This window comes from Panulirus ornatus, chromosome 20 (assembly GCF_036320965.1).
Source record: "Panulirus ornatus isolate Po-2019 chromosome 20, ASM3632096v1, whole genome shotgun sequence".
In the NCBI taxonomy this organism is placed as follows: Eukaryota; Metazoa; Arthropoda; class Malacostraca; order Decapoda; family Palinuridae; genus Panulirus; species Panulirus ornatus.
The window spans coordinates 67,010,501-67,035,366 of NC_092243.1; the positions used below are offsets into that span (position 1 = coordinate 67,010,501).

Below are 24,866 nucleotides of genomic sequence, written 5' to 3' on the forward strand. Positions count from 1 at the left end.
AAATGTTGCATGTAGTTGGAGGTGGGATAGGAAGTACAGCAAATTGCCTTTTCAGTTTTTAGCTTTTGAGAATATTACAGTTAAGATCACAATTACTGTTGAATTTGGAAAGGGACATATTTCTTACATAAGCTCATTGTTGTTTCATTTAGAAGTACAATAAGTAACTGGAAGCTGTTTACCTGTTGATCATTGTATTTCTCTTATTAGTCACTGTGGTACACTTGCCATCCACATAACTTTCACAGCACAAAGACTTTGATTTGCTTTTATATTTTTTCATATTTGCATATTCATATAATTCACCAAATCAGAGCCCCCATTCTGTAGCCAAGCCCTTCAGACTTTTCTTTGGCTTCCCTGACCACTTCGTTTGTCCTTGTTCAGCCCACTGATAGAATGTTGCATCCTGTATGCCACATTCTTTTATAGCATGACAAAGTGATAGAATGTCGCATCCTGTATGTCACATTCTTTTATACCATGACAAACCTACATAGGGCATTCATGATAGAAATTTTGTAGAGGCTCTAGGAATAGAGGTGATGCGATGAATTGGAAGAAGCTAGTGAAAATGGGTGAGCTTGAAGAGGGCAGAGGTTTATGTGAAGGGATACTTCGAGAGATTGAATGCAGAGTGGCAGAAGGCGAGTTTAAATGAAACTACTAGGGGAGTGGGCAAAAAGTGGGAGATATTTAGGGAAGGTATTATCTATGTCTATCTATTCATCCATTCATCTAGCTATGCATGTATCTATCTATATCTCTGATGCCTGTTCCCTTGGGGAACTCTCTCAAGGCAGTGGCCACAGCTAAAGTGTCCATAATTGTTGGCAGCCACAGCTAAAGTGTCCATAATTGTTGAGTTCCAGTGCCACTTCTTAGCCTTTAGTGCCTCTCCTTAAACAGACCCCTGGCAGAGGGCAACTCTAACACTTGTACGTGTGAGAGAAGTGTGTTCTGTGCAAAAGATGGGTGGTGATGTGAGACCTTAGTGAGTGGTAGGATGAGGAAGTTAAGTTGCTAGTGAAAGATCAAATAGAGGTGTATGGACAGTACTTGTGGAGAAGGAGTGGAAGTGACTTGGGAGATGTGCATGGGAGAATGGCAGGCCAAGGGGAGGGTGTAGGGTTGAAAAAGAGGGCAGAGGACAGTTGAGGTGAATGAGTATCAGCAAACCTCAGGGGGAATATGAAAATGTGTTGGAGGGAGGGTAATAGGGTGAGGAGAGCAAGAGAACAAATTGGGGCAGATGGGGAAATGGTGCCAGACAGAGATGAGGTGAAGAGATGGAGTATTTTGAAAGACTGTGAAATGTGTTTGATGGTAAGGTGCTAGGTTTTGGGTGTTTTAGACTTTGAGGTGTGCAAAGTGAGAGTCATGGCATGCAGGTCAGTGAAGAGAGAAGAGGTGGTGAAATGCTTGCACAAAATGAAGTGTGGCAAAGCTGTTGGAGGGGATGGGATTGCAGTTGAATTCCTTTAGACAGAGGATGACTTTGTTGATTGGCTATTCATTGAACATACTGTTCATGATGAGGTGCCTGAGGATTGAGGAAATGCCTGCATTGTGCCATTTTATAAAGGCAAGGGGGACAAAATAGAATTTTTTAATTGAATTTGAATTTGAAAGGATGATGCACAGAGTCCCAGATTGGGGAGGAACATTGTGGTTTCAGGAGTCAAAGAGGATGTGTGGATCAGGTGTTTGAAGAATTTGTATGAGAAATACTTCCGAAGAAAAGAAGGATCTGTGTGTGGCATTTATAAAACTGAAAAAAGAATATGAAGGGGTTGATAGAGATTTTTTGTGGAAGATGGTACAAATGGGTACAAATGTTTGTTGCATGAGAAAAGCTACTAGAAGCATTGAGCAGTTTTTATCAAAGGGGTAATGCGTGTGTGGAAGAATAGAGAACAATTATCTGTTTCAGGTTAAGATAGGTCTGTTACAAATGTGTGTAACTTAACAATGGCGGTTTATTCTGTTTGAAGATTGGATTGTAAGGAAGCTGAATGTGAGGGTCCTTGAGCAAGGGGCAGGTCTGCAGAGTGTCAAGGTTTAAGGGGCCTTGAAGGCAAGTCATTTATTATTTACTGATGACGTAGCACTTTTGGCAGACTTCAGTAAAAAACTGCGGAAGCTTATGTCCTAAGTTAGGGAGAGTGTGTGAAAGGAGAAAGTTGGAAGTGTAAATAAAAGTAAAGTTATTAGGTTTAGCATTTTGAAGAGACTGGTCATTTGGAGTGTGAGTTTGAATGGAGAGAACCTGGAGGAAGTGTAGTGCATTAGATTCCTGGGAGTGGACATGGCAGTGAATGGAAACATGGGAGATAAAGTCTACTATAGGATGGACGAGGTGGGGCTAAGGTCCTGGTTGTATAGAGGAGGACATGTAAAGAGAGGTCTGTCTGTGAGGACAAAATTGGGAATGTGTGATGGATTTGTAGCCTGATATATTGTAGGGTTACAAGGCACGGGTCTTGAATAATAGAGTACTTAAGAGGTTGGATGTGTTAGAAAAGAAATGTGTAAGGATAGTACATGGGTACTGTAGGGTTAGTTGAATGAGAAATGATTGGGTAAGAGGGAGGTGTAGTAGAGGGTGCGCTGAAATGGTTTGGACGTATAGGGAGGATGTGTGAGGAAATGATGACTAAGAGTATATATATGTGTTGGAAGAGAAGAGAATAAGGAAAAGGAGGGAATGTTTCACAGGTGGCATACAGTGAAATCCTCCGTGATTTATCAAAACTGCAAATGTTGAGGGTTACCAATTTCTTTTTTTTTCTCAGATTACATAATTCATATTAGATGAATTTTTGTCCATATAAATGGTTATATTGATACATATTTTTTCCTGTATAGGTATCATGATGAATATTTTTTACTTGATGGATATTGGTATTTTTGAAATTGTTGCTAATGCTTGATGATCCACAGCCTAAAGACGAGAGAAGGCAATGTGAAAGTGAGTAGGGAGTTGCCTGGTCACACTGGTTACCTAAGTTGCTGTCGGTTTGTAGACGACAACCAAATAGTCACAAGCTCGGGAGATATGACGTGGTGAGTATCGGTCGTTTTTACTGTTTTTATTCTTATTAATTTCTTGTCGCACTGCATTTCTGCCTTGTGAGAGGAAACCTTGACTCGGATTTCCAGTATTAAAGTAATGAATTTAATGCTCAGTCTTTTACACTAATCACATATGGTGTCTTCTTCCCCCAGTTCTTGAGTATATTTTCTTGGAATTTCTCATATCAGTAAAGTTTAAGCTTTTCACATTTCCTCTTATTCATATCCCTGTGAAAATGAAAATTGTCTATGAATTTCTGATATCATATTTGTTGCTTCTGTACCTCTGTACATTTTGAGTAAAGGGAAAGTTTCGTATTGTATGCATAAACTTCCATACCTTTTAGAGACTGTCATTTCTTGTGATGTACATTCTAATTCCTCCTTTCACTTTGCATGTTTCTTAAGCATAAATTGAATCCTGTCAATAAAATGCATTTCTTGACTTCCCTTATAAGCTTGTTGATTTTCCACATATTTTAAATGCTCCTCCACTATGTTTTCCGGTTACCACCTCTTTGAGATATTTTCATACCTCGCCTGCATAAGAGTGTTTAATAAGCATATGGGCAATGAGATGATTATAGTAAATTATGAAACACTTTTTGTCTTTGTGTGAATTCATTAGCTAAACCAGTTTTGCAGTGCACTGGCAGACTAAATAATTATTTAACCCAACATGACATGCTACGGTACGGATGAATTCTTCTACTGTTCCTGATCATGTGTGGTAACTCCCTTCAAAATTCATTCTTTATGAATGAATAGGTCTTTAATCAGTTCAGGATCATATACACATTGGCTTCTTTTAGATTATTAAGAACAAGTAGATTAGAATTTTTCTCAGTTCTTTCAATGTTTTCATTATGTAAATGCTGTCCTCAGGGTAGTAAATCTACCACTGGGAGTTGGGTGCCCCTTCTCTTTTACAAGCACACAGACTTGGGGCTGGGAACCCCAGTTCTTTGAATAACTCCCACAAAAGGTGCGTGTACCCTTGGACAAAAGCGGCGTGCCTTCTATCTTTGGCTAGATACGCAGGTTTGTATGGATGAGTGAAGTGTGAGAGAAATAAGGGCATGTATGTTGACATTTTCATGAATGGAAAAACTAGACATGTTAAGCTTTTGTGAGACAGGGGTGAGATGATAGGAACCATAAGTAGGATGGAATGAAGATTTTGACACCAGTCAAGTAAGATGATTCAAAGGGTTATGTAGAAGTTATGGCATTATTAATTAACTTCTAAAGTGCTCTTTTCCTTGTGTGAGGAATCACCTTGGGTTGCTCTGTGCCTTATATGAGGAATAATGGTTCCCAACTTTCATTTGAATCTACAGTTTATGTATAATTCCATTTGTTATCCATTGATATAACTAGCAACCTAAAAACGCTGCCTGAAAAAGTATCACTCATTACAGTCACCCATGAATTGTTAGTGTTTATTTCATGTTGGTAGGAAGCTAACTGTTGCCAACTATTGTAGTCATTTTTACAATTAAAGAAAGTTTTTCTTCTGTTAGTGTTTATATTTTTTTGGTGAAAATTAAGATGATTTTTTCATTTGATAATGCAAATGATGTTCTTTGCATGTTGTACATAATGTATATGATATTTAGGAAAATACATGAATGTGAAGAATGTAGATGATACATATTGGATATGTAAAAACACTATTTTCATACTTGTTGCCAATTCTTGCAATTCTAATGTAGTGCTTGGTGCAAACATCCTGTCTTTATCTTTCATGCACAGTGCTCCAAAATCATAGCCCCATATCAACAGCCAAATTCCATGGGCCTTTCCTTAGTTTCCTATGACTGCTTAGTATATGCTGGCTCAGCCTGTTGACAGCATATCTTTCCCTGTATACCACTTCATTCCAAGTTTGCTCTATCTCATGTACACCCTGTGCCTTGCTTATTCAGGCCCCAGTAACGAATCTTTAGCTCTATCCTTCCACTTTGTTCTTCGATTCCCCTCCTCATTCCTTCCACTTTAGACACACACTCTCTCAGCACAGCTGTAATCAAGAAGGGATTAGGGGGATTGGCAACCCTCTTGTTAAGTCAGAAGCAAAGTATATCCCCATGTTTTTCAAATAAGTGAGGGATGGCATTCCCCTTGTTAACTCGGAAAGAATCAATCACCCCATTTTTTTATTAATTGAAATACACTTGAACATCAGCCTAATTTTATGGGAAAAAAGATTCACAGAAAACAGAAATATAATTCCTAATCCCCTTGTTAACTCAGAATCAAATAACCACCTCCTTTTTAGGTAATTGAAATGTGCTTCTATATTAGTTTAAGTATTATGGGAAAAAATCATAGAAAATAGAAATATAAATCTTTGAACAGACATGTATCATAGAAAATAGAAATATAATTCTTTGAACAGATCATGTCACTCTAATTGGATTAAGCAAAATTGTTTTTCATAAGAGAATAAAGATATTCTTTGATATTTGAAAATGCCTCAATTTTAACCTTAAACATCCAGATTTTTTTTTTTCACAGTTTTCATGAGAGGGAGATAGCCCTGGTCCCCCGTACCCAACCCACATTCACCATCATCCCCCCTTGTTAAAATATTACTGTTCTAGACCTGCCTCTTCGTCACTCTCTCCTTACTCCTTTCCTTGTATCCACTTTGTTTCAGAACTCCAGCGTTCTCATCCATGCTGTTCTTATTACTGGATCTCTCTTTTGCTGTGTCATTTCTTACTTGATCAACTTTCTTCCAACACATTGTCTTCAACCATTTCATTTCCAACACATCCACCCTCTTCCATATGTTTTTGTTAAGGACCCATACCTCATATACAGCACCACTGGGACTACTATACCATCAGACATTCCATTTTTGTCCTAAGAGGCAGTGACTTAATTCTTATTACACTCACCTTAATGCACACAGGGCTGTTGCTCTCTCCACCGCTTACTTCATCAACTCCCAGGTATCTAAAAAAAAAACCCACTTTCTCCATGTTCCTTCCATTCAAACTCACACTCACACCAACCTGCATCTTTTCTCTGGTAAACCTAAATTTCTAATTCATATAAACAATCGGTGGACTTCCTCGTCTCTTGCATTCCCAAATTCAGAAACAAGCTTCTGCATTTCGTTTATGCCACCAGAATTTTGTCATCTGCAAAGAGCAATCTCTCTCTCTCTCTCTCTCTCTCTCTCTCTCTCTCTCTCTCTCTCTCTCTCTCTCTCTCTCTCTCTCTCTCTCTCTCTCTCCTTCTTTCCAAAGCTTCTTGTATCTGTTTACCTTACTACCTCATCCATATAGACATATTAAACAGCTTAATGTAAAACTGCCCTCTGAAAACATTTATGCTCCCTTTTTCTTCTCTACACATGCCTTAGTCTCTTCATAAACACTCATCATTATCTGATAGCACTCCTTCCAACCATATATCCGCAGCTTTTTCTATAAAGGATCTCTATCAAGTGTATCATATGCTCTCTCCAGATCCATGAATGCCACCTTCCTCCATGGCCATGCCTGGTAACCATATAATGCTTGTAGGACTGCTATGTCGTCAGACATACCCATCATTGCCCTCACAACCTAAAGAAAAAAAGGAAAAAAAAAAAATGTGCATCTTAGTCATTAGCTTCTTCATGCATCATATGGCTTACTTCAGCATACATGGTTCCATCCACTGCCATACCCACTCCCAGGTATCTAAGGTACCCCACTTCCTCCAGGTTCACTTCTTTCAGACTCACACTCCAACCAGCCTGTCTCTCTCCACTGCTAAACTTAATAGCTTTACCTTCATTCACTTTAAATCTAAACTTTCTCCTTTCACGTGCTTTCCCAGACTCAGAAACCAGCTCATGTGAGTGTGCTGCCAATATGCCACCGGAGCTGTGTTAACAGCAGTTAGCAACAGACCCTCCTCCTAGGCCTTCTCCTCTTAATGACTCCAGACCTTCCCCTCCCTCCCAGGATCCTCACATTCACCTCCCTTACAGCCTATCCATAAGCAGTTTAAATACCCATGATGATGTTACACACACCTACCGCAGACAACCATTCATTCTCCTTCATATTTACACACATGCCTTACTTTTATGATAGAATCATCTCACTGCTTTTTGTTGCTTTCTTCCCATACCTTAATCACTTTAACACCTTCAGCAAAGCATTTCTATAGATATCAACCCCAACCATAATACACTTTTTGCAGTTACATAAATGCAATATCCATTTGCAGTTCCATAAATGCAACATCCAAACCTTTCGGTTTCTTGATTTCTCACAAATTTGTTAAGGCAATTGATACTTTTTCAAAATCAGTCTTTTGGGTTCTGGCCCATACAGTGTTTGAGAAGGGGGATGAAGAAAGACCAATTTTCAAAGTTGTTTGGTGATAAGGTTGTGATATGATTCAGATGGGACAGTAGAGGTGACTTTGACAGTTTTAAGGATCATAGCCAAAACCAGCAATAAAAGTGGGACCAGAATTGTACATCAGAGCTCAGAAATGGTCTTAATTAAAAGGTCACCATTAGAGAATACCTCTAATCTCGGTTATGAGTCATTGAGCACACAAAGAGCATTGCTTTCAGGTTTTTTAACACCATTAGGCACTAACTTAGGAAATGTCCTGATGTACTGTTAAAGGTTTTTGTGTGCAAGATGTTTGTTGATTTTTGTTGCGTTCTCTTTCTGCCTGTGTCTTGATAGTTCATTTAGGATCTCACTCTTCACACTGTTAGGCATGTTATTGTGGTGAGTGCAGAGTTGATCTGATTTTAAATGCTGAGATCTTGGACTGTATACAAGTTATCTGGTTATGAAAGTTTATTTGCAGTGTCTCTCATGAGAACCATCTTACTAATGAGACTTAATTCATGCATATTGCTGCATTTGGTAAGTTTATGGAGTGCAAGTGCATACTATTATCAAAACTATAGTTATTAAGAATTGCAGTTTTTATTTATTTATTTTTTGATACTATGCCCACTGCATCTATGGATTCCCCTCCCCCTTACGTGCATACACACACACACACACACACACACACACACACACACACACACACACACGGGAGTGTAAAACTCACTCCCTTTTAAGTAAAATTAGGTAATTACATAGTAAGAGCTTGATGTATGTGGATATTTTATTGGTTGGACGTACTATTTATACTTCAACAATTAGTGTTAGTTCATGTATACTTAATATTTTGATTTCATCATAAATGCAATATTCTTCATGTATTTGTATTAGTTTCATCATTTATTGTATAACCCAGGACCCCTTTTATGTACAGGGGCTCCTGCTGGGTCTGCACTTTACATTAGAGCAAAAAAAATTATGAACTCCTGTGGAGGAAGAAGGTCTTTGATGAGACTCTCTTTCTTTTTTCTACACTGCAAGATGATATCTTGCAGGTGTAATCACCAGCAGGTGGAGTCCAGAAACGCCTACTTTCACTGAACTTGTACACACTTTTTCAACAGTGCCAAGAATTCTCTTCTAGATATGCATGTTATTTGGACTTATGTTACCCAGAGCTCTCTTTTCCGTTACAATTCTTCATATTTTGCGCCATCATCTATGCTTACAACAGTATCTTCTCCCATGCCATCTTTCTGAACATGCAAAAAGAATTGGTAATTGATAGAAAATTTGAAAAATATGTAATTTCACTTCATACATTTTATTCGTTGGTTTATGATGGGAATATTATGCATTGTTCTCATATATTTACATTGTTCTCATATATACTTCTTACTTAATTGCATTGATATCTAACAACTCTCTTTATTTCAGTGCTCTATGGGATATTGAGACAGGTCAGCAGTGCACACAATTTACAGGCCATACTGGGGATGTGATGTCCCTATCCTTGTCACCAAACATGAGGACCTTCACATCAGGTGCCTGTGATGCCTCGGCCAAGTTATGGGATATTCGTGATGGCATGTGCCGCCAGACCTTCCCGGGACATGAATCAGATATCAACGCAGTAACAGTAAGTAAACTTTGGACTTTGGTGCCTGCACCAATATTTTACAAGGCTTATCTTTTTTACCATGGGATTACCACTTCACCAAGTAGGAATTGGAAGCCTTCTGCCCGTTGATTTAAGAGCTCCTGAAAAAGAAAAACTGGAGGTGTTGCTTCTTTCCATTTTGTGAACTCACTTAATCTAGCATAAATATTTTTAGAAGTATTACAGTGCATACACAAAAAAATGAGTAGGGCAACAAAGAATGTGTGAACAAGATAATGAAGTTTTCACTTTTTCTTTTTCATATAATATTCCATGTGGTGTTATATGGATATGGGTTTTAGGTCTTAAATGTAAAAGAATTGAAGAGGATGGATGCCAGGTGAGGGTATTCCCTCAAAGGCCCAGTCCTCTGTTCTTAATGCTACCTCGCTAATGCGGGAAATGGCGAATAGTTTAAAAGAAAAGAAAGAAAGGATGCGTTGTAAATGAAATGTTTGACAAGAGTATGTAGTGTGGTTTGAATTATGTTTGATAACAGTGTAAGTGAGGTGTGATACTAAAAGCAATCTAATTGAGTGAATGGACCAGGATTCAGATATAAGGAAATGATTAAAAAAACTCAAGGATCTCTACATCAAAATTGGAGGGAGCTGGGTAGGGTTAGATGGAAGGATAGAGAGAGAGTCTTTGAGGTATCATAGCCTGAACATGTGGAAGGGTAAGAGATTTGCATTGGAGAGAATGAACTAAATTGATGTGGAGCACAGGGGGCAGCACAGAGTCAGTAGGTTAAGCCAGGGTACTTGAAGTCAAAGGAAAATATGGAATAGTCTTTGGGCTTGGCTGAGGATAGCATAATGTGCTCTGGTTTTGGTGTATTTTACATAACTGCAAGAGAATGTATGTAAACAAAGATTTTTATTTCTGACTCTTTCTTGCTAAGGCAGGAAACTGTAAACAAGTATGGAAATAAAGTAATTGAAAAGATTACTGTACTGCTACTATATAGCTACACGTAGTCCAGTAATGTTGCAAAGCTGTCATTAAATTGTATCAAAAAGTTGTCTTAGCTGCAGTATGCAACTGATTATTTGTACTGCATGAGGAGGGAGGTTTACACATGCAGGGCCCCATATCTTGAACCTTCTCTGCTATCATACAACCTTTTTAGACTTATGTATGCTGTTCATACAGTTTATTCCATTCAACCACCACTCGTACGCTATGAATATGTCCTCATCTTTTTTGACAGGCTTCTTGCTTATTATTATGTTGTCTTCTGGTTGTTTTATCCCAATATCTCTCAGATAACTGTGAACTGTCTGTATCTTAAAAGGTTGTGATCAGATCACCTTTCTTTTTCCAAGTTGGGCAGGTTAATGCCTCATACCTTTCCCTGTAACTTAGCTTTTTTTATTGATACAGTCTTTGTTGTTTTCCTGTGGACCTTTTCTGTTAGCTCTTTGTGCTTCGTTTGATGCATTAACGTATCTGGCCAAGACTAGAGTATGCTTTGGCCAGATGTGTGATGAGACCAGCATGCTGCATATTTCCTTATCCATGAACTTGATTCCTTTTCTATTATATACCAGCAAATGGTTGGTCTCTTTAGCTGTTCTCGTGAGATAGGACCTAGCAACAGACAGGTTAGGGACAGTGTTGACTGCTAAGTCTTTCTCACCCATATGTTCATGCAGCTCTTGTCCGTGTAGATGATAGCCATGTTAAGACCCTCTCTTGCTATGACCCATCCTGATTACTGGACACGTGTGTCAGTTGACCGTCAACCATGTATCAGACTAACTAGATTATGTTAGGATCCTTATGTAAAGGTGATGTAATCCTCTATGCTGTTCACTCCCTCATGATGTTTGCATCATACGCATACATATTCAGATGGGAATCCATATCTTCTGACACGTCATTTACCTAACATCAAGAAGAGATATGTGTGTGTGTGCATGGGAAGGAAGACTGCCACAGTAGATTGCTTGCCTCCTTTCTGTGCTTTTGTACATGCCGCTCAATATTTTTTATATTGATCTTACTAGATGATTTCTTTATAGCAAAAAAAAAAAAAAAAAAAAAACTCCAGTAATAATGCAAATCATTTGCTTAATTGTTCCAGAAATTATCTTCATGAAGCATGTAATTTTAAGGTGCAGACAGGGGTGTGTGTATAGGGAGAGGAGGAAGGAGGGGCACTGATGCACTAGCATACCCACTAGCCTCCTTGTAACCCCTGGCTTGCTACTTGATATAGGAAAGTTTTCCCATTACTAGAAGATGGGCTCTAAGTTTAAGTAATTCATGACAGTTAGATATTAGAATATGTGTAAATGATGTCATTTCTTTATTCATGACACTGCATTGCTAGCACAGAAAAACTTTGATATTAAAAGTAAAAATTTAGATATATATTTTTACCTTGAAAGATGAAAAATTAGCCAGCACCCAGTATTTTATATTGCACTTTTTTCTTCAAACAGTTCTTCCCTAATGGGCATGCATTTGCTACGGGCTCTGATGATGCCACTTGCCGTTTGTTCGACATTCGTGCAGACCAGGAACTGGCGATGTACTCACACGATAACATTATTTGTGGCATCACATCTGTGGCATTTAGCAAGTCAGGCAGACTTCTGCTGGCTGGTTATGATGACTTCAACTGCAATGTCTGGGACTCCATGAGGACAGAAAGAGCTGGTAAGGCTTTATGATATCTAACAAATAGTTTTAGTGTTCCATGATAGCATTTAAGTGGGAGCTTGCTGTTAATGGACTGAACTAATAATGTGTAGGAGGCAGTCAAGAAATATTCCCTTAGTTTTGGCTGAGGATGTTAGTCTTGTTTTAGAACATAATGCATGACATAGAGAGTGGATGTGTGCTAATGAGGCCATTGTTCATTTGTTCTTGACACTACTTCTCTAAAGCAATAAAGGCACTTTATTATAGAATACAGGAATCTGATAAATTATCATAGTTGACTGCTGCAGAATTGTATTTGCTTTTCTATAGATGATAATTATGATTATGATAAGTAACAAGATTTGTTCTCTTCAGGTGTATTGGCGGGCCATGACAACCGTGTCAGTTGCCTCGGTGTAACAGAAGACGGCATGGCAGTGGCCACTGGCTCGTGGGACAGCTTCCTCAAGATCTGGAACTAAGCTGGTCTCACCACCACCAGCACTCCAGTACCAACATCAGTATCTTCTCAAGGAACCAAATTCCCTCTCTAGGATACACAGTCAAGAAGCTTGGTGTTTGCATGCCTGCGTGTGTGTCTGTGCAGCCCACGCTTATGGTAACACCACTCATTGCTTCATAGCCACCATTGGTGTGGGTCACTCAAGTAGTAGTATACCGAGTAAGCATGCTTGGTGGACTCGAGTGGATCTTTCTTTTTCATTTTTTGATATGTTGATATGGAAAAAAATTAGATGAGTCAGTGTAAATGAGACAGTGAGAGTGGTAAATATAATGGGGAAAACATTAGTGTTGACAAATGAAGAGGCTCATGGGATAGTGGACACAAGTGCATCTGGCACAACACTAAGACAAATATGATCGCAAAGTAAGAAATGGGGTAATTCCTTCAGTGCTTCGTGTCCTCCAGCCCACGGGCCCTATTGGCTGTGACCCGACGATGGTGGCGACAGCACACACGCAGAAGCCAAGGTGGTGCTGGCTCATGTGCAGCCAGCTTGAGGATGGTGAAGATGATCACAAGCATCACACCAGTGGTGGGGGCTGCTGGACCTACTGGTTCAGCTCTCCCACCATTCTCTTCCTTTGATGTCTAGTCAGCCTAATGGAGTTGCTGCATGACTTAGATGCTGAGTGTTTCCGTGGAAGCGGCGGTGGCCGGCACAAGATCCCTAGCCCCCTCCCCCCCATATTGAGTGGGCAGGTGCCGGGAGACCTCCTAGCCGGAGCTTGGCAGGCCCCTGTGGTGGCGGTGGCAGATGACCTGGACGCCACGCCTGGTACTGTCGTGCCTCTATCCACCCACCCCTCTTCTCCTGCCGCTGCTGCTGCTTGCCACGTGGATGAGTGAAGACTGCACCTTTATCAGCCACGCCTGAAGCCCAGGTCAGGGCTGAGGGGTAAGCCCAGGTGAACGCTATGGTAATGTGTTCATAATGCCTTAAGGCAACCTCTACACTCCCTCGTGTCAGTGTGGAGAAAAGTGAGGTGCTTGAGTAAGACAAAATTTTGTCATGTTCCCTGCTCCACTGCTGCTTCTTGCGCGCATGTTCTGCTCTTGTCAGGCCAAGCACCCATTGATGGATTCATCTAACAGGGGAATGCTATTATCCTTATTGGGACCACGTGGTGATAGTGTAAAATTGGAATCGTTCAGAGAAGCTGAAATCTTTGATACAGTTACCCTTCCTGCATATGATTATGAGCGTGCACTTAGATTTTGGATTTAAGTGCCATTTTCATGGTGACCTCAACTGCCAATGTAGTTTTAATTTGGGCAATTCTTAGTTAGATAACAAACATTTGTACTCCCCTAAGCTAATCTAAATCTGAAAATCAATCATATTGCTTTATTCAGTCTTCTTAAGATGGTAATCAGTGAAATATTTCCATGATAGCTTGTTGCATTAGTGTAGCCCCAGAGCTAAAGTTATCTCTTTGATAAAAAGAAACCTTGCATTGGACTCCTGAAGCCGGAGCACATCACATTACTATCAGTGTTTGTTGGTATCTGTATTGACTTTTGTTGGGTTATATTCCTGCATTTATTTCAATTGTAGTAAACATCTGTGATGCCAAATGTGCTGAAGGGCAGTCAAAAGTCTAGATGGAGTATGTGTTGATAAAGATAACTGAAAAGAAATTAGAATGGCTTTAATTGAGTTGAGTGACAAATTGCTCAGATTGCATTATATGTAGAAAGTGATGCAGGTTCATAGATAAACTTCCCCTAAAAAGGCACTGCTCTGCTATGAAATATGGAAAAGATTAGAATACAGTAGTTCTATTTTGTACCCCATTGGAATAAACATTTATGTTAAATGGTTTAAAGACATAGGGGAACTGCTCCTAGGTATGTCCACCTACTTAAAGAGCGTAAAATATTTTCAAGTTACGCACAAGTATAAGTAAGGAGAAAGCACAAAAGGGTAATTTTCCTGGTTGAATCAGTGACATTGGTGGACACAAAGAACAATCCTAGCTCAATTCTACTGCTGCAATTATTTTTGTCCCATACCTCTTGTGTGTCAGAATCCAGTCAGCTGCAGCTTTCTCTGTACCCCCTCACAACCTTGTTCATTTTGCCTTACTCCCAATTTCCTTCTGTGGCTGCCCAATTCCCCCTTAAATGTCACAAGAAAGCTAAGCTTTGTTGTGCATATATTCAATGATTGCTGAACCAAACAATTTGAACACAATATCAGCATTTCAGGTTACATTAAGAAAGTTTCATGAATTATTTATCCTTTCATTTTATGTTGATTAATTGTGTATGATTATTTTGCCAAGCAGTGAGTGTCTGGCCTCTGCCCTTTCGGCACAACCGAACAAGACCAAATAAACGGGTGTATTTGCCTGGATCTGTCCCTGCTCTCGCTGCCACCCGGAAGCTCATAGAACAGCCAAACAATTTCTTAGTGACCATCTATAAGAAATGCAAGGGCTCAGGGCTGTTCTATGGCCCTCTGGCTGTAGGTGGGAGCCTGCCCGGGATGGGTTTGTTTGGTCACTCGGCGACGGGGTGCTAGTTGGAGTCCACCGTGCACCCCCAGGGTACCTTCTGCTTCAGTTGCTGCTTCCCGTGCCCCTGTGTTTGTGTGCATGGTGGTGGTTAATGCCACCCCCCCCAATTCCTGGCCCAGTGCCCTGGGAGCTCGGCTTAGAACTCTTGCTGGCACCCAGCCCTGCGGTTATGTCTCAAGGGACTTTTAAGTGAGACCACACACTCACTTGGATGTCCAAGTTTCTAATAAAGAATAATGGTAGTAGTTTTTTCTCAGCCAAAAACATGTGTAAAGATAAAATGGTATAAATAGTAGTCAGATTTTAAAACCCTTTTCCGGGAATGTGAAGTGTCAATTGTAGCATTATAATTCCATAACTGTAATGATACTAAGCCAAATGGAACCCTCTCTCCAGCGCCCTAGCCAGGAGACGCTAGATGGCGGGCGCGGTGGTGCTGGGTGGGGTGAGGCGGGCCAGTAGGAGAACCAGCGTGGCAGGGGCCGGGTAGTCGCTCACCACCACGACCAGCAGCGCCCAGCCCCTGCCTCAGTCCCCACCTGGGGGGCCGCCCGCCATGCCCCTCCCCCACTACCAACAACACTCAGACAAGTGTGCAGCAAAGTCACTCCTGCTACAAAATTGTTATTTTACATGCAAACAATGAATTTATGTAACTTAAGCAAGGTATGATTTTTATTTAGATATGAGGTTTCTAATACCCAGTGAGTTGTAGAAGAAGAGTCCACCGCAGAGGCGTTACTTTTACACGAGGCGAGCCCCAAGACGGGTCAGCGGAAATCCACCAGACTAATGAGTGCCAGTGAGATGGGTAGCAGGAGCTATCAGGGTGTGTGGGTGTCAACCCTTTCCATACCTCTACCCCACCACTGCCAGGTGGACGATGCACGACCAACAGTGTGTCACCGTCACCGTCTGTGGGACCCGCACACTGTTATATGAGGGATTTTTCAATTGATTCCAACTCCGGTTGTAGCTTATGAAGTCTCGTTTGTGAATTTGTCATGTAAGTAACTATCTGACTTGTCCAATAAAGCTATTTGTCTTTACACTTGTTGTTTTAAATACCTTGATTGCTCTTTCTGTCATCTGTGTAGTATGTCAGACACTTGATGGTCACTTTGGCCATTGTTGTTGTACATCTGTCCAAGGGGTCATTCCCAGCTGCTAAAGAGCTGCACGGCAACAGTTCCCAAACTCCAGTTTGGATTTTGCTTGAGATGTGCACTGCAAGATCTACCCAGAACTTAATGGTGTTCAGTGCATGAAGATTTCACCTGACAGTTATAAATAAGTGAAATACAAACACATCAGATTGCATAACTTTTATAATATTTTCTTGCATCTTGAGAATTGAATTGTGCAAGACCCATAGCTCTAATATCAGACTTGCTTTAGTTATGCCCCACACTAAAAGGCTTAACTTGAAACATAACCCATCTCAACTTAGAAAAAAATTCTACTTTTGGCCAAGGAACACTATAAAATGTTTTTGATACTTTCCAAACATTTTCATTCATTATTTCACTTTCGATAACTATGCTTAATGTTTGGCTCCACTTGCTGGAAGTTGTCTTTGGCAAGGATATATCATCATCATTGGATGGAAAGGGATAGTCTTGTCAAGGACCTTCTACTTCAAAAGAGTTTATCATTTCTTTGCTCTTGCACAAAGTGCAGCCTTAAAGCTTTAGGAGCTTCATAAAATCAGTCCAAGGGTAGTATAATGATTGTTGCACTGCAGGCAACATAATTCATCCATGGAACACTTGTCTTAGTAATTAGCTTTCTATATTATTTTATTATACTTAATTGCTGTTTCCCATATCAGCGAGGTAGCGCCAGGAAAGATGAAGAATGGCCCATCCACACATATACACATATTTGCATAAACGCCCATACATGCGTATATACATATCAACATATATATGCATGCATATACATAGACATACATACACATGTACATATTCATACTTGCTTGCCTTCATCCATTCCTGTCACTACCTTGCTACACAGGAAAAAGCATCATTACCCTCTGCTTCAGCAAGGTAGCGCAGGGAAAACACAAAAAAGGCCACATTCATTCACACTCAGTCTCTGTCATATGTAATGCACCGAAACCACAGCTCCTTATCCACATCCAGGCCCCACAGACCTTTCCATGGTTTACCCCAGACACTTCACATATCCTGTTTCAGTCTATTGACAGCAAGTCAACCCCGGTATACCACATCGTTCTAATTCACTCTATTCCTTGCACACCTCTCACCCTCCTGTATGTTCAGGTTCCATTTGCTCAAAGTCTTCTTCATGCCATCCTTCCACCTCCAGTTCGGTCTCCCACTTCTCATTGTTCCCTCCACCTCTTGACATATATCCTCTTTGTCAATCTTCACTCATTCTCTCCATATGTTCAAACCACTTCAATACACCCTCTTCTGCTCTCTCAACCACACACTTTTTATTTCCACACATCTCTCTTGCCCTTTCATTACTTAAACAATCAAACCACCACACACCACATATTGTCCTTAAACATTTCATTTCCAACACATCCTCCTCCACACAACCCTATCTATATCCCATGCCTGACAACCATACAACATTGTTGGAAGTACTATTCCTTCAAACATACCCATTTTTGCTCTCCGAGATAATGTTTTCTCCCACACATTCTTCATCACTCCCAGAACCTTTGCCCCTCCCCCACCCTGTGACTCTCTTCCGCTTCCATGGTTCCATCCTCTGCTAAGACCACTCCCAGATATATTTTTCTCCATTCAAGCTTACATCCCAACTAACTTGCCCCTCAACCCTACTGAACCTAATAACCTTGATCTTATTCACATTTACTCTTGACTTTCTCCATTCTCACATTTCTAATTTCAGTCTCCAACTTTTGTAGTGTCTCGCACAAATCAGCTACTAGAGCTGTATCGCTGGTGAACAACTGACTCGCTTCCCAGGCCCTCTCATCTCCAGCAGACTGCATACTTGCCCCTCTCTCCAAAACTCTTGCATTTACCTCCGTAACCTCTCCATCCATAAACAAACAACCATGGGGACATCACACACCCCTGCCGCAAACTGACATTCACTGGGAACCAATCACTCTCATCTCTTCCTACTCATACACATGCCTTACACCCTTGGTAAAAACTTCACTGCTATCAACTTACCTCCCATACCATATACTCTTAAAACCTTCCACAAAGCATCTCTATCAACCCTATCATATGCCTTCTCCAGATCCATAAATGCTACATACAAATCTATTTGTTTTTCCAAGTATTTCTCACATTCTTCAAACCAAACACCTGCTCTACACATCCTCTACCACTTACGAAACCACACTGCTCTTCCCCAATCTGATGCTCTGTACATATCTTCACCTCAATCAATACCCTCCCATATAATTTCCCAGTTATGCCTCTGTAGTTTGATCACTCTCTTAAATCCCCTTTGCCTTTGTACAATGGCACTATGCATGCGTTCTGCCAATCCCCAGGCACTTCATCATGGTCTGTACATACAGTGAACATTCTTACCAACCAATCAACAACACAGTCACCTCTTTATGAATGCCACTGCAATACCATCCAAACCTGCTGCCTTGCTGGGTTTCATCTTGTGCAAAGCTTTCACTACCTCTTCTCTCTTTACCACACTATTCTCCCTGACCATCTCACTTTGCACACCACCTCGACCAAAACACCCTATGTCTGCCAGTCTATCAACAAACCTTCAAGATACTCCACACTTCATCACTACATGTTATTACCTCCCCACTTTCCCCCTTCACCGATATTCCCATTTGTTCTCTTGTCTTGCATGCATTTTTACCTCTTTCCAAAACATCTTTTTATTTTCCCTAAAGTTTAATGATGTTCTCTCACCCCAACTCTCATTTACCCTCTTTTACAACCCTTGCACCTTTCTCTTGACCTGCCGCTTTCTTTTATACATCTCCCAGTCATTTGCACTACTTCCCTGCAAGTATCTTCCAAACGCCCTTCTTTTCTCTCTCATTAACAACCTTACTTCATCCCACCACTTGCTACCCTTTCTAATCTGCCCACCTCCTACCTTTCTCATGGCACATGCATCTTTTACGCAAGTCATCACCTCTTCCCTAAATACATCCCATTCCTCACCCACTCCAGTCATGTCATTTGCTCTCACCTTTTGCCATTCTGCACTCAATTTCTCCTGGTACTTCCTCATTCAAGTCTCCAAGCTCACTTACTCTCACCACTCTCTTCTCCCCGACATTCTCTCTTCTTTTTTGAAAACCTCTACTAATCTTCACCTTCACATCCACAAGATAATGGTCAGACATCCCTCTAGCTGCCCCTCTCAGCACATTATCATCCAAAAGTCTCTCTTTTACGCGCCTGTCAATTAACACGTAATCCAAGAATGCCCTTTGACCAACTCTCCTACTCACATATGTATGCTTATGTATATATCTTTTTAAACCAGGTATTCCCAATCACCAGTCTTTTTTCTGCACACAAATCCACTAACACATTCATTCAGATGCTCCCAAAACACTAAGCTCATGATTTTTCTTCTAATAACCAGGTGCACAGGACCAATAGTTACCCATCTCTCTCCATCCACTTTGTTTTACCCACATCAATCTAGAATTTACTTTCTTACACTCTTAACATACTACCAAAACTACTCCTCCTCCAGGAGTTGTGCCACTCCTTCCTTATCTCTCACCAACCCGACTTCACTCCCAAGCCTTTCCCAAACCACTTTTCCCCTTAGCATTGAGTTTCGTTTCACTCAGAGCCAGAACATAAAAGTTTCTTTCCTCAAACATACTACATATCTCTCTTTTCTTATCTTGGTGACATCCACACACATTTAGACATCCCAATCTGAGCCTTCGAGGAGGATGAGCACTTCCCCTTGACTCCTTCTTCTGTTACCCTTTTTAGAAATTTAATTACAAGGAATAGGGGAGGATTCCAGCCCTCCCGCTCCCGCCCTCTTTAGTCGCCTTATACGACACGCAGGGAATGCATGGGAAGCATTCCCTTCTCCCCTATCACCTTGAAATTCACTGCCAGTGATGCAAATGGATCAGGTACATACAGCTTCTCATATTACTGTACACATCCTCATCCCATACCATGTATGTTAGAATGAAAGATAAGCTTCCACCCTTACATATGTACCTCTTATGTTTCCACTTTGCACTCTACATTTGATCAAGGAATGAAACTTTATGTTCACATAATCATTATGTGCAAAAACCCTTCCAATTGCATTTATTGTCAAATCAAGCCATTGACGTCCTCTTTGTAAATAAACCAAGCCCCTTTTGAATCGCTTGGTATCCATTTCAAGTAGGTAGTAGTTGGTAGGCAGCCAACGACCAGGGAGGTTATAGTACCAGTACTACCCGCCTGGGTAGCGGTAGGGAGGGATAATGACGGCTGCCAAGTGAGCCAGCACTTTAGTGGTCGTCAGGATGCATTCCTTTTACCCAGGTAGCTGTCTTTTTCTTTCTGCCTCACCCACACGTGGAATACTGGTATGCTGTCCACAAACTTACAATCTCTCCGTGTCACCTAACTCTTTTAACAACACTTCAACTCGCACAGCTTATAACTCTGGTGGAGATTTTCCTGTGGTGAGCACTACGCTAGCCCAGCCTTTAAGGCAAAATGGTAGTCGAGATAGGAACATTTAGGCAGGATATTAGGTAGTAGTAGTAGTTAGGAGGAACTTTTGGTAGGAGTCTCTTGCAAGCACTACTGCGCTCAAGTTGCCCCGCTGACAGTGTCCGGTTAAGGATAAGGCACTAAAGGTAAAGAAGCGGCAATGAAGTTCACTAGTTATGGAGATTAATTTGCGACAGGTACAGATCAGTGGCCACAGCTTCTTGTGTTTCTTGGCTATCCATACCGCAAAACTAGCATTGGTCTGCTATGTCTATAACTTTCCACGAGCACCCATACCACGTTAGCTTTATCTGAATTATTTCCCCCCCTCAGTCTGTAAGTGAAATCCAGAATAGTTAGTTCTAATTTGTTACCTTCCGAGTTTCTTGAACCTAAAAGTTGATAATTGTTTCAAGATCTATTCACACAAACAATCGAGGATCTTTAACATTAAAAATAGCGAGCCCATCCTCAAAGGAACTGAACATCTTTACTTGTTTTCTATCGTATGTTTCGAGGCAAACCTTCAGTTCTGCTCAATCATTTCTAAGGTAAAAGTATGCATGGCCTTGAACATAGCAGCTTTTATTGTAGTTGCTTACTAAGAAATAACCTGATTTATGTGACAAGTAAAATGTCAAGATTAATTGGGGAAAATGTCTTAATATTTCATGTATATTTGAGACTAGGCTTCTAGACAGTGAAGGGGATAATGTAATGCAAAGACGTGGGAGAAATACACTGATAAACAGGATAGCATTTGTGGATCTGGTGAAAACACATGACAGTTTGATGTAGATGTTCTGTGGAAAGCTGTTTGACGCAGCGAGGAGTTTTTGCTGACAGGTATAATTGTGAGTAGGATGAGAGGAGGTTGAATGGGTCAAGGTGAAAATGGTCCTGTGGCAGGATTATTTGATGTGATCATGGCTGCTTAACCTGTTCTCGGATGAAGTGGTGAGGGAGGTGAATACGAGGGTTTTGGAGAAGTGTAGGTAGCCTGGGAGGCAAGTCATTTAGTGTTTGCTGATGACATAGCACCTGTGATAAGATTCGAGCGAGAAGCTGCCGAAACTCGTGATTAATTACCGATTCATACAGAGCCTGGAGAGAGAGAGAGAGAGAGAGAGAGAGTTGTGCACTTTTGGTGCCCTGTTTCCCGAGCTATTGCTACCAAGTATCCTTTTATACCATCATAAAGTCCCACCATTCACTTTCTCGTCCACCACCCGAACCATTGCTACTAAACATTCGCCCTAATTATTTTTTTTAACCAGCTTTTTGTTTTGAGGTTTACTTTTGTGCTTCACCTCTACTGTTATCAGGTTTCCCTTCTTCTCCATGATAGAGAGCTTTTTATCCCCCATTAACCCATTGTAGCTCAGTTCTCTTAATTCAGGTACCATCTTAATTGCTCTTCTCTGTGCCCTGTCAATTAGATCTTAGTTCTTGCTTAGGTGCACTGACCAGACTTCCGAGGCATAATCCAGTTTTGTTTAGATACGTAGTGAATAGATACACGAACTTGTCACTGTCTCTATGTTTGAGTGCAATCCTCATAATAATTGCAAGCAGACATTTTGCTTCTCACTGTTTCAATGTGTGTTTGCAAATAAATTAGGCCCAGTGTCAAATCCTCACTCGGTTTCATACACAGATTCTTGTGATTTATTTTCCAAAGAAACAATTCCACGAAGTTACCATGACAATATTTCCCTTTTGGTTCCTGTACCCCATGCAGCCTCCACCACTGCATGTAAAAAAAAAACCAAGCACTACACGATCATTTCTTCCAAGAGGAGTATCATTCTTCGCAAAGACAAGGTTCAAGTGTAGATGGCATGTCAACCTCCTCAGTTTTGGCACGCCCTTTGACACGATGCAAGTTATCCCACGTACTCTCAATTGAGCAATTTGTGTCTCCATCGGCCTAGACTCAGCATCTCCATGGGAATGTAAGTTGAAATCCCCAGTACCCGTACTGTACCATCTCGTAGGAGGGAGTGTCTCGCACCCCTCATTATTCTCTTTATATACTTGTTCTGCATCATCGCAGTTCTTTGGAGGATTGTAGACTGATTAATATTATATGCTCTCACCCAACAGTAACCTTGCCCATTATGCATTTGTATGAAGGCACCATCTACTGATATTTCTTGGATTTCTTTAATTTAATCCCTTAAAAGAGCTGATCCCCTCACCCCAAGCTGTATTCAATCCCCCTCAAGTTAGTGTATACCCCCACTGGACAGTCTGCTTGGTTAAAGCTCGTGTATAAGTTTCCTCTTCACCACTCCCACAAGTGTCTTCTAGGCTGTAGTCTCGTAAACAGACCGTAAGTTCGAGCTCCTTTTAAATATGTCATCAGGGAAAACCTAAACAAAATCCGTGTGAATAGAGGAATCATTTTCTCCAATTGATACATGCAAAGCAAGTAAAACCTTTTTATAGAACTCCCTTGCAACAGACGTTGACATTATACCAAACTTTCAAATAAAGCACATTGGCCCAGCTGTCATCCAGGCACTTACAGACATGTTCAACCACTTCTGGCTACACAACAAAATCCCTGACAAGCATCCAAACAAACAACAGCTTGTACCGCCTTCCACAACAGAATGAAGTAAAATATTGCACTCACGTACATAATATGGCCTCAGTCCCGTTCACTCCACCACCACTCGACACACCGACAAGCACAACACATCCTAAATGGTTTCAACCAGCACATTTCCCTATTCCGCACACTACTAGTGGCTATAAACATCAACAAAGCATTTGACACTGTCCCTCCGACACATCCTCACACGAAATATACTTGACACGACCTTCCACGACAGTAAGAAGTGTTAAGCTAAATTCATAGCTGGCCGCCTCATTTTTGTAAAACCCTTAGAATTAATTCTGGGGTTCCCCACGAAGCTGTACTTTTTCCAGACCTCTACAATCTCCTTACACAGCCTCCCATTACCTCCACCTGGCCACACTGTGAAGGGCATCTCGTCTGCAGACGACCTCACTCACGTACCAACACCCTGTCACCATAGCAGCAACATCAGACGCTATTGCGACAGTGACTCACGTAGGACAATTTTTACACCTCCCCAGAAATCTTCAGTCCGTCTTTTAACCCTAGACAGACATGAATCCAGCTCACACCCTTCACTCGAACAAAACACCGCCCTTTCTAGGCATCACATGCAACTCACCCGTGACATTTGCTCCCTACATCAATAACATCAACACAAAAGCAAAACAAACTAAAATCCCCTCAGGACACTAACAGGTACTAAATTTAGGCTGGGAAAAAAAGGAACAAACAGTTTATTTGTTCCATCATAAAACAACGCATCACCTGCTTGGTGTTCCTCCCACTCAAAAGCAAACAAGGATGATAAACACACCCGGAATAATCACTGGCTGCCAAACAACCACAAACACCCAGCAACCACACAGTGAAACAAAAGATCCTTCCACTACAAACCCACTTCAACATGCTTGACACTCGTTACTACGCAACACCACTCCATAACTACCACCACTCACAGGTATCCCTCCAACTCCAAATATAACACACACACACACACACACACACATTGAGATAACCCGACACTCGTTAAACACCCGATCTCTAAACTCGGTCTTTCAACTCCATTCCCACCAGGCAAGGCATATATACGTCCATCAGACGACACTGCCACCTAGACCAAGCACACGAGATCGCCCAGCCCTGCAACACTACAAAAACACCGTTTCAACACAAGCCGAGCGTCGCCTCCCTGGTCCACAAGGTACGACTACCACAGCGAAGCCACCGAACACTTACACCGACTCAAGGCTTTGGCTGAACACCTCTCGAGAACAGAGGCGCACACGCAAGGAGTAAAGACAAGATGCCTGATATACAAGGGTAAGTAAGAGACGAAGCAACTCTTCCCTCGTAACACACCAATAGTAATGACATCACTATACTTATGACATTTGGTCCCGCCCAGTGGACGTGGCCAGCTTCCTGAGCCCGGTTCGAGCTTCATAAAACATTGAAGGATATTCTAAGGGGAGTTAGTAGTGAATAAATGATGATTCGGTTCGTATTTATTTGGTATATGTTCACTTCGCGAAGAATTGTGAAATATTCTCTATGATTATTTTAAAGTGTAGGAACGTTTCATTATGTAATATTTCAATTATGAAACATTTTTTTTTTGGTCCAAAGGAAGAAAAACAAATATATCCCTGAACTGTTACCTGTAGTTTTTGGTATTTTTATATTGGAAATAGATTTGCTTGAAAACCAGTGTATGGATAATTTTTCATGCTAAATTCGAATATGAGGAAATAAATGTTAGGGAACATTAAGGCCTTTAAATATGTAATGAATGGTTAGTTATTGAGAAG

General features: G+C 41.0%; 1 protein-coding gene and 1 long non-coding RNA gene across 6 annotated transcripts in view; both read left to right on the forward strand.

Moving 5' to 3' along the window:
- Positions 1-15,841, forward strand: part of Gbeta13F (guanine nucleotide-binding protein subunit beta-1) — a 158,463-nt gene extending 142,622 nt beyond the window's left edge. For all 5 annotated transcript variants that reach the window (XM_071675106.1, XM_071675107.1, XM_071675110.1 and 2 more), the window contains exons 5-8: positions 2,944-3,066; positions 8,871-9,072; positions 11,544-11,760; positions 12,121-15,841. In XM_071675106.1, coding sequence (XP_071531207.1) covers positions 2,944-3,066; positions 8,871-9,072; positions 11,544-11,760; positions 12,121-12,227 — 649 coding nt within the window. In that variant the 3' untranslated portion in view covers positions 12,228-15,841. The remainder of the gene's footprint in view (positions 1-2,943; positions 3,067-8,870; positions 9,073-11,543; positions 11,761-12,120) is intronic.
- A 4,302-nt stretch (positions 15,842-20,143) lies between these two features.
- LOC139756085 (uncharacterized) overlaps positions 20,144-24,866 on the forward strand; it is a 34,216-nt gene continuing 29,493 nt past the window's right edge. Inside the window, exons 1-2 of the long non-coding RNA XR_011714257.1 lie at positions 20,144-22,423; positions 24,133-24,378. This is a non-coding gene — a long non-coding RNA (uncharacterized lncRNA). The remainder of the gene's footprint in view (positions 22,424-24,132; positions 24,379-24,866) is intronic.